The sequence below is a fragment of the Orbicella faveolata genome, unplaced genomic scaffold (assembly GCF_042242905.1).
Source record: "Orbicella faveolata isolate gen_17 unplaced genomic scaffold, um_ofav_v1 contig_13, whole genome shotgun sequence".
Lineage (NCBI taxonomy): Eukaryota > Metazoa > Cnidaria > Anthozoa > Scleractinia > Merulinidae > Orbicella > Orbicella faveolata.
In genome coordinates, this window is record NW_028301540.1 from 22,848,783 (window position 1) to 22,858,656 (window position 9,874).

At 41.5% G+C, this 9,874-nt stretch overlaps 1 protein-coding gene across 1 annotated transcript; it reads left to right on the forward strand.

The window, feature by feature from the left end:
- The first annotated feature begins 665 nt into the window (after positions 1-665).
- Positions 666-9,670, forward strand: LOC110067078 (protein boule-like). Its single transcript, XM_089285710.1, has 9 exons — positions 666-844; positions 1,585-1,594; positions 1,814-1,921; positions 2,128-2,219; positions 2,879-2,933; positions 3,816-3,878; positions 5,367-5,400; positions 5,740-5,798; positions 8,080-9,670. Exons 1-9 carry the CDS (start codon positions 666-668, stop codon positions 8,200-8,202), a joined length of 723 nt encoding a protein of 240 aa, XP_089141836.1. The 3' UTR covers positions 8,203-9,670.
- The last annotated feature ends 204 nt before the right edge of the window (positions 9,671-9,874 follow it).

Sequence of the window (9,874 nt, forward strand, 5' to 3'; positions counted from 1 at the left end):
TGAAAACACCGACTCGGACTTGAAAGTGCACGAGCTGCACTATGCAAATGAGCTAATTGTACGCGTCAGACTTTCCTTTCAAAAACTTTTGCAAACTCACCAAACAAGCAGAAGTTAAACAATAAGAAACCATCAAAACAGGTTTTGGTTATGATTAACCATTGTCTGAGAAACTCACAAATTAACTCGATACCAGAGTAGAGAGTTTTCTTGCTATATTCTTAAGTCAAAACAAACGCAAAAGTATACGCGTAAGCTTACAACTAGCAGATAACTAACAGATCTTATTATTCATTCCCAGCGCGAGATTGAAGTCTTGTTTTCGACCCTGAAAAACCCACCTTTTCCGTTAGCTCAGAGCATAAAACTACATATAAGCGCCCTGGTTCGTATTCGCTGCCTTATCCCCTGCCATCGCTGTGAAAAATACGTAAGATAATCTTTCAAGGTCTCTCAACTCTCACCATTTGATCACGCAACGTGACAGCATCCACACGAGAGCCCCCGACATGTGCGTGGATCCGCGCGGATATATGACGTCAGGATGGCGCAATTTGTTCTAAAAATAGAAAAATTGTCCCATATCATAGGTACGCGCGAATCCCGAGACTTACGGTCTCCGTCCCCGATTATGGCTCCTGATGTAAATGAATACAGATTTAATTATGGCCAGGTCATCATGGACATTTTTGGGAGAAATCCGGAGCACCCTTCAAGGTGCCACTTCCGGTTGCCTTATGACCCCGCTGTCAAAACGAAAAGAAACATCCCGCTATAAACTTGGCACTCTCTCCTCCGCAGAGGTTCCCAATGGGGCTTTCGTTGTAAAAATCCGCTGGGCAAGGTGGGTGCAGGCGCAAAAGAACGGGATCCACTGAGCGGGGGGCAGAGGCTCTCGCGGCCGCTCTCGCCATTTTATTACGCCTGCACTCACTACGTACAGCGGACTCTCCCCACCTAAAACCTGTCAGAGCCTCTGCGGAGGAGAGAGAACTTGGCATACTTATTGCCATATTCCCACGCCCTTCTGGACATACCAATCATAGTCACCAAACAGGAGAAGCTTTGGTTGATCATGCCTGGGCAAAACGTTTTGTGTAGCTTCCCAGACTTACAAAATTTAACTTCTACTTCCACTTGAGCAATTCAGCAATGGTTACCAATTTTGGAGTTGAAACCTTCTGAAAAGGAATAATCTTTTATGGAATCACCCTACCCCTCCCTAGCCAGTGGTTGGGAAGCGACCTAAATTGGCTATGATCGTCATAGGCGACGAGTGCGTCGGTGTGTATCGAAATGGTAAGCCCTCTTACGTTTAGCTGACCTTTTTTCTTAGCAAAAAGTGTGCTTTAAATTTGAAAGTTACCACTACTCCTTCAATGAAGTATGAACCAAGGCAACGCAAAGTGGCTTGCTTGCTCGAAAAGCCGATTTATGTTGGCATTTTTCTTTCAGACTTCTGTCTATCTCCAAATGAATTTCAGTAGTTTACATTACAATCACGAAAGTGAAACATAATGTTCCTTCGAGCACGAGCTATATATTGTATATCTGAATGATCTGGCTATTTTCACGGTTTTAAAGGTGTATTCCGGTATTAACCAAGAAAAAAATGGCCGGTGACTTTGAGTATCAGAAGTATGTTGATTTCAAATTCATTTTGACAGCTCACAATCTCAGAGTGCAATAATGTTAACATGTCTTTGTCTTGTAACTTACGTAGAAAACGTCCGCGGGATAGTTTTGAAGCCATTAAAAATTTAATGCTTCTCAAATCGCAGCTAATCTAGCGTTCTTTACTTGAAATGTACAGGCCTACGTATCGACAGACGCTGTTGGAAATGGTTCAACTCTTCGTCAGAGTGGAGGTGGCTTAGTCAAGATTCCGTATCGTATTTTTGTCGGTGGAATTGCGTTTAATGTAAGTAGCTGAAGCTCTTTTTTAAAACCTAGTTTAAATATTTCCTTGCAGATGTGACAAGATCGGGCTTTTGCGAAATGCGACGCTTTCCAAATAAAAGTGGAGTTTAACGAACCGGCGCGCAATTTTAGCAGCAACGGTCGCGGTTTCTTTAACTTACAGTTAACAGCTGAGTTTGTGTCGCTTTGTTGCTGTTTGTTTTTTAGACTACGAAAGAAGAACTCAAAGAGTTCTTCAGCAGATATGGAGCTGTTCGAGACACCAAAATTATCAGAGACCAGGAAGGATTAAGTAAGGGGTAAGTCCTTTTAAAGTACTTGTGGCTTTGAAAAAGAAACTTTTGTCAATCACAGTATGTCGAAGTGTTTGTGGGCTTCTTCCTACGCGCGTACCGGTTAGAAAACAGCCCGTTTTCTTTTCTTATCACTGCGATCTCATTGTGTATGAATTGCAGCAAAAACTTCTAAACTAACTATATACCACTCAATCAATTACTTAATCTCTGAATTCTCTGAACTCTGACAATGGGTTCAAACTTTAATTGTACTTTACATCTCTTACCACTAAACAGCAATAAACCTTAAACGACTTTCTAACCAACAAAACAGAAGTTTTTTCCTTTGCGTGCAGCTGTTTACAAGTTACAAATAATGACCGCTTTTTTAGAATGTAGATAAGTGACACGTTTTACAAATCAGCTGTGATTAGAATCGCCATTGCTGCCCGCAATACTTGAGGGCAAGTGTCAAGTGTCTGCCCCGAAAAAAACTCATTATTAAACTTCCTTAATGGTAAGTTAAAGTTAAAACGCAGCAGTTGTTGCTTGTATAGCCTGAAATCTAATTACTAGAGAAAACAAACTGGCACGGAAAAACCGTAAAAGAACCTATCAAAGTGGGTATTATAAATCAAGGCTGGTCTGAAACTTTCAATATCTGTCAATGTTTAATTCCGTAGATACGGTTTTGTAACATTTTACCGAGAAGAAGACGCCCAAAAAGTAATGAATATGGTAAGCTACTTGAGTGTAAAGGTTTTGAGAACGAGTCGGCCCCAGCGGGGATGATGACAATTTATCAATTATTCCGATCTTTTTAGTTTCCGATGTTTGTTTATTTTTATTTCTCAGTCAGTGGGGGAATGCCATTGCTCGAAAGACCTGCTCACATTATCCTGGAAAGCCTGGGCAACGTACCAAGCATGGATAGAAAAATTCAACACTCTTTTTTATTCTCTCTTTCTAAAACTTTCTGCTCTCCAGAATAGTCGAAACAAGTCAAATTTTCTTTATGTCTGTAATGAAGGCAGATAGTATCACTTGCTTCTTTTCTTTACTTGTCAATAAACCAATTGTACTTGCCACACGTGATTAAGGTAAAATCCCTAACCTTTTTGAAGGATTGAACTGACTAGTGTACCACCCTCCCAAAGCGCGTAAGTCTGCAAAAAAACCCGAGGTCTAACTTGCTTTTACTGCTAATAAACGAAGTAAAAACGCAACGCTGATTAAACGGGAAGGAAACTTGGTCTAATGGTTTGAACCCAGCAGTATCGCGATTTCTAGTTTGGTCCTTCAGATGAAGATAGTTCTGAAAAGAACTTTGTTCCGAAAAAAAGCCAGCTGCGTTCGGAAGTCATCTACAGAGTCAAGTAAAGAGCCTGCGGAATAAAGGTCATGCCTTTTTGTTATATGATTTCCATGCCGTTTAAAATCAGCACCTTCTTCTTCTGCTGCTGCTGCTGCTGCTACTTGCCTACTACTAGATTCGGCATCCTTGATGAGAGAAGCCAAAAATAAGGGAGAGAGGAAAATGGCAACGCTCATTGATGTGCCAAAACACGAGTGAGTAGGAAGCTTGCCTACTCATTCATTTTCTTCTCTTTCATATTTTAGGGAACAATTTTTTTCAAAGAGAAAAGGCTGAATATATCAGAGGCTTACCGGAAACATGCATTGGTAAGTTTTAACAGGTGCACGAGATCAAGTTCGGGCGTGAGACCCAGGCAAATCGTCGAACTTCGCGTGAGACGAACTAAATTGCAGTTTGAGTCAATCCAAACGGGTAAAGCTCCACCGTTGGGTCAAACGTCCACGTTCTATCAGTCTGCTTCAGACGGATAAATTTAGATCGTTGGTCGATCTAAATACACTCGAACAACTCAGTCGAACAACTCAGTCGAATTAAACGTCCAACATGAACTTAATTCGCTCAGTTAAGTTCGTCTCATGTGAAGTTTGACGTTTGGCCTGGGCCTGAGCCTCCTTAGCCCGTTCCAGGCGTTTAGTTAGTTTGGGCGCAGCGTGAAATGGCGCACCATAAAAATGGCTGGGGAGTTCGCTCCTCGCAATATTAGACTCAAACACCTAGAAGAGTCTATAACCCCTTGTCACGCAACCTTTTCTCCCCAGTTCCTTGGGCATGAAAGATTGCGTAACAAGCCATAAGAACGTCTGCGTGGGAGGCTGTCGTGTTATTAGCTTTTTGTGTACATTTGAAGTTACTGCCAGACCTTGTAGAAATGCTTTATCGAAAAGCAACCAGCGCGCCGATTTTTGAGGCAAAGTACTTAGTGTAAAATTGCGACTACAAAGCAATGTTCCATTGTACTGTCTATTCAGACTGTTCCTAAGCAAAAAAAAAACAAAAAGGAATTTACCGAGTTAATATTGTGTTTATTCTTTAACTAGACATAAGGGAGCTGTGGCCGGCTGCGGTTTCATTCTAATCTTCCAAGGGACAGATTAGATCTGATATTCGAACGAGCAGCGTCTACAAGCAGTGTCTGTGTTTTTTTTCTCTTTATCAGTCAAACGTTACGCGAAATCCCTCTCCTCTGCGTCCCTCGAGCGTGACGTGAAATAACGCGTGAAAGGAATTCGCCGTCAGTAATAAACGAGCGGCAATCTAGGTACGATTTGCAAGCGTAAGTGCCTTTATGAATCGTTTGGACAGACAGCCAATATTGCAGAAGAAGGCGAAACAGTACCCGCGGAAGATACATTGAAGGTTGCTCTGACTGAAAAAGATATAACTGGTGCAAAACGTCCTCTCAAAACTGTAGAGCAATGCAGTGTTGTGCAATTAAAAACTTGGTGTTCGTTCGTGTGACGCTCAAGGAACTCGGAGGGAAAAAGAGGTGCTGCTCGTAATCTAATGCGACCAGGAATGTTCCATTCAGTACGCGCAGAAGTATGTATAGAGCTGGGGTACTGTCTCTTCTCGGTTTTTGCTCGGATGTAAACTTTGGTGCGTAAATAATCACCCTGCACTAATTTCTGTGCGGCTCACGATACGGAAATAAGCGGCAGTAACTGAGCATATTCTTACCGGCCGAAGGGAATGGTTGGGTTAAAGAAAAATAATTAATAACGGTGGTTTGCTCTTTTGTATGTACTCTACCATGAGACGCTAAAGAAAAGAAATGATTTGTTTTATATTTTCAGCCAAATCAACAGGTAGTGACGATGCCTATGGCAGGTGAGATGTTTGACAAAAAAAATACTGAATAATAAATGAAATAACTGCCAGTAAAGTAACTACTTTTTGTGCGCACTGAACTTATATTGATCAACGTCCCACAGTGTGCATTCTGTTTCAATTATTCCAAACTTTTAGCTATCCCAGGACTGTAAAATATTTCTTTGATTCGTAAATACTTTATATGTGCAATTTGAAATAGACAGACATTTTCCCTGAGAAGTCCGGAGAGGTTTTAACAAAGCACTTTATAAACACTTGTTTGAGGGGCCAATTCATATTATCATTAAGTCATACCTTTAGATGTGTTGATTTGGCGCCTTGTTTCTTCTTTCTCAGCTCCTACCTCTTGGACATCTGCCTCTAGTACTCCAGTGTATTACACTACCCTAAACCAGGTACGTGCACGCTAATGACCCATAGAGCTAGGCTCACTCTATAGATGTCAACAAACTCTGCGACCATGACGTACTACGTACTTTCCACAACTCTGCTGAATCTGCTGAACAGCGAAACATGAAATTCATTTGCGGGCTTTAACTGTGCTAAAATCGTGTATGTGCTCGTTTTGTAGTTTTAGTCGTTCAAAAGCGATCCAAACTTATTCACTTATTACAATAGCGGAGCTCCTGCGCGTCGAAGGCGCGCGAGCGGAGCCCCATACCTTAGAAAATTTGGTAAGCGATCGATCTGAAAAATTTTGGCTGTCACGTGAGTGTCCGTACGTACGTACGTACGTCCGTCCGTCCCTCCGCACGCCAAAACCTTGAGAAAACTGAGAGAGTAGCACCATTACTATAGCTACATCTTTGAATTTGGGCGTCCACGCTATTGTTGATTGACAGCTGTCACAACAAGCTATCTGCTGATCAGTATCAAGACTATATCGCGGGCTCAGGTTTAGACAAGCAATAGACTGCAAGGCTGATACTACGTGAAAAACATTTAGAGACACCAACATGACAAGAACCGATAAAGTAGGATCGCAACAGTGGACAGCTGTTTGGCCCTTGTTGGGGCTCGTCAGCACTGTATAGCGAAGATATGTAACGCCAGCGCAAAAGCCAACGCACGTAAATTGCAAAATGACCCCTGCACTATATCAAGTTCCGTACCTTGAACTCACTTGCGCCCCGAAACACGCGTTGCCACATCACGTGTTTCGGCGCGCAAGGAGACAAAGTGTCAAAATTGGTGTCTCGAACAGCAAAAGCCGGAATAAATGTGGCTGGACATGGCCAGCCTAAACATTTAAACATTCAACCGCATGGCCAGTACCATGCTTAAAAAACGCAGCATATCGGATATACGTATCCGTTTAGGCTGGCCTTGTCCAGCCACATTTATTCTTTTGCTTTTCGAGACACCAATCTTGACACTTTGTCTCCTTGCGCGCCGAAACATGGTCTATTGCTTGTCTTCATACATTTTTTTGGCTGATCAGATCTCTTGTAGATCCTACGTTGGCAGCCTGGTTTCTCAGGTTTAGAGCTCATCGAGGTTGTGTGTTTTTTAAAGTTGACCGCTGACCAGTTACTGGTTTACCGATTGGATCGCGGGCTCAAGTCACGTTATTTTTCTGGGAAAGAAGGAAGGATTACTCGCAAAGGCAAAATTTCGGCGCGAATTAACCCCTGGCACGTTGTCGACTTTTCTTCTGACTTATTGCTGGTTTTCAGTGTCACGCAATTCAAAATAGTTCAAAATAAAAATCAAAACCGGTCAATAGATAAAGTCCAGAATCTGGGAGATGAAAGAAGGTAAATATGCAGACTCTCGCCAAAATTCTGGTCACAGCAACTTTTCTTATGCGAGATATGCGGAGAAATTTTTTACCCAAATTCATAGAGATTTGTATGGAGACGCCATGCTGGTGCCCATCTGTATGGGCACCAACATGGCGGCTGGAAACCAACAGAAACATCTGTCACTGAGTTTTGCTACAAAAGCGTGAATTTATCCCTCGAGGAACTCTAAAACATTGAAATAACACTTTCTCGAAGACATGAACTGTTCAGATAGCCAAGTTCCCCTAAATAAGTCACCTTTTAACCATCGTGACAGCTCTCTAGGCCGTCATGTAAATGCAGCGTCACGCAAAAGCTTAGAAATTCAAGCGTAGTATATCGCAAAACCAAGAACCCATTCGGAGCGAAAATTTGTATGAATATTAGTTTTCAACCGCTCTTGTACATCGTTTTAGTCAAATCTCCGGAAGATCAATAGTTCTGTAGTTCGAATTTTAGTGACGTCATTTCAGAACCAGCTATTCCTGGTACAATCGTCTCTTGGAAAGTCCCTGATATATTGCATACGTAATTTCTACAATCTTGGTTAGGCTTGTTGGGTATAGTTTGTTGAACAATTACATGCTCAAAATTGATCGTTTTTTGAGTTTCTGATCCAAGAAAAATAATCCTCTTTTTCCTTTATCGTCAGTTATTGCTATCAGGAGCTCCGCTTTTAGGCTTGGCTAAATCTACATATTATTTATAGAGAGAATTTGACAATTGTTAGGCCCCGTTCTTCGAAAAACGTTAATCTGGGATTGAAAGCCTGAGTTAAACAGTTTAGTCCGGCTTATTATCATTTTAACAACAACTTGATCGCAGTCTTTGGCGTCACACATAGAGGAGACTGCTATCCTTTTTGAAACTATGGGATTTCTTTCCTTTGCAGGCACCCCAGATACCAACGATACAGTTACCTTCCGCGAGAGCTTTGTCCTTGGTACCAGGAGGAGTAACAGTCGCTCATCAGCCTGCCGAGATCGCGCCACAGTATTATTATTTATATTATTAGTGTTGTACTTATCACGCGGTATTGCGGGACGTGCAATAAAAACGTCTGCATTGCTACAACCGATGACCGAAGTAATTAGGACGGTTCGTAAAATCTCGATACGAGAAATACATTTTAATTTTAACTAAACTAACGCCACGCATGAGGTTTTGTTGTTTTGCCCCAATCCCCCGTATCAATGTGTATGATCTACTGAACAATACGGTGTTACGAAGTCTTTGGTAAGCCACAAGATCGAGTAAGAAGGAAGGGGAGGGGAGGTTAGGCCTTCTTAACACTTTTGTCGTTGGTTGTAGTTAAAAACCAAGGGTTGAGTACTGAAAGAGAAAAAAGCTTGGCCGTTTTTTCACCATTTCTGTCACTTTTTGGTCTGTCGTTATTGGACTACAAACTGAGCGGAATTTCAGCTCGCATTAGATATTCTTGCACCTCTTTACAGCTTAACTCTCTTTCCTTTACAGACGATAATAGAAAAAGGCGTACCGTGTAGTTATAGAAATGTCAGTCACTTGGCTCTCTTCGTAAAAAAAAAAATTATTGAACTAGACCGAGAGATGTAGTTTTTTCACAAGGGGGTTCTTGCCCAACAAAAATTAAAAAAGACTCGAGGAGAGCGAGATTTTACTCAGTTGCAACCATCGACTCCATCGTATTATTTTCGGCCGGGACGTATGAAACGTCAATTTTTCACAGCTAAAATCTCCGTTTATTCTTCGCGTTATCTGAGTCTCTTTCTGTTATCAGACGTTATAAGAGACATTGATTTCGCGCAAGCCCTGCCGGTGAAGTTCGTCTAGGTGCAGATGACCTACATTCGGTCTACAGGGTTCTCGCCAAAGCCCTGTAACTGAATTTAGTAGATGGAGTTATTTCAACCCATCGCTAGACACCAGTAAGTGGAGATCTATAACGTCAAACTGGAGGAGAAAACTGTAAATAAAAAGCCACCAAAAAAACTATCGTATGTTTGACTGAGCAACATTAAAGGGGCAGAGATACATTCAGTAGAAATGTTCCAACGTGTGTCCCTCTTCCCCATAGACCTTCTAACATTGTCAAAAGTTACATTTGGTACTGTCCTTGTAACTTTATCCTAAGGATACTATGATATTGGTAGTATACTGATGTTGTAAGCTTAAACTTAATGAAATTTTCTTTTACACAATCTAGACAACGACATACATGTTTGTGTGTTCCGCAATACGTTGCTACGTTTTTTATTGGTCTTGTAATGCGAAAGGTTTCCATAAAAAATGTGATTTATCTCATGGTAGAAGTATCGTAAGGTAGTTGTAGGTAGGATCTGTAAATAGGATTATGAAGATGATTTTTAGCCGTTATTCAGTGTATATACAGACTACTACTTTGCTTAGCTCCTTCAAGTCGCTTGAGATGCAAGGTTCGTTTGGTTGCCTTTTTTGTTTTAAAGAAGACTTAATAAAGGTACAGATATTTTTGTAACACGCAAGTTCTGTTGTTATTAACGAACCCTACCTTTCCCAGGTTATCCAGGACCAATTCTCTCTCATGAAATGTCAAATTTCCTCAGTTGCGAAAAATACTTAGAAGTATTTAGTATGAAGTCGATGATACGACGGAGTCTTTCTGGCAATACCTCGGCTTAGTCCCTCATCGCTCTTCGCTCAGGGCTCTATTTAGTGCTCTTTCGTCA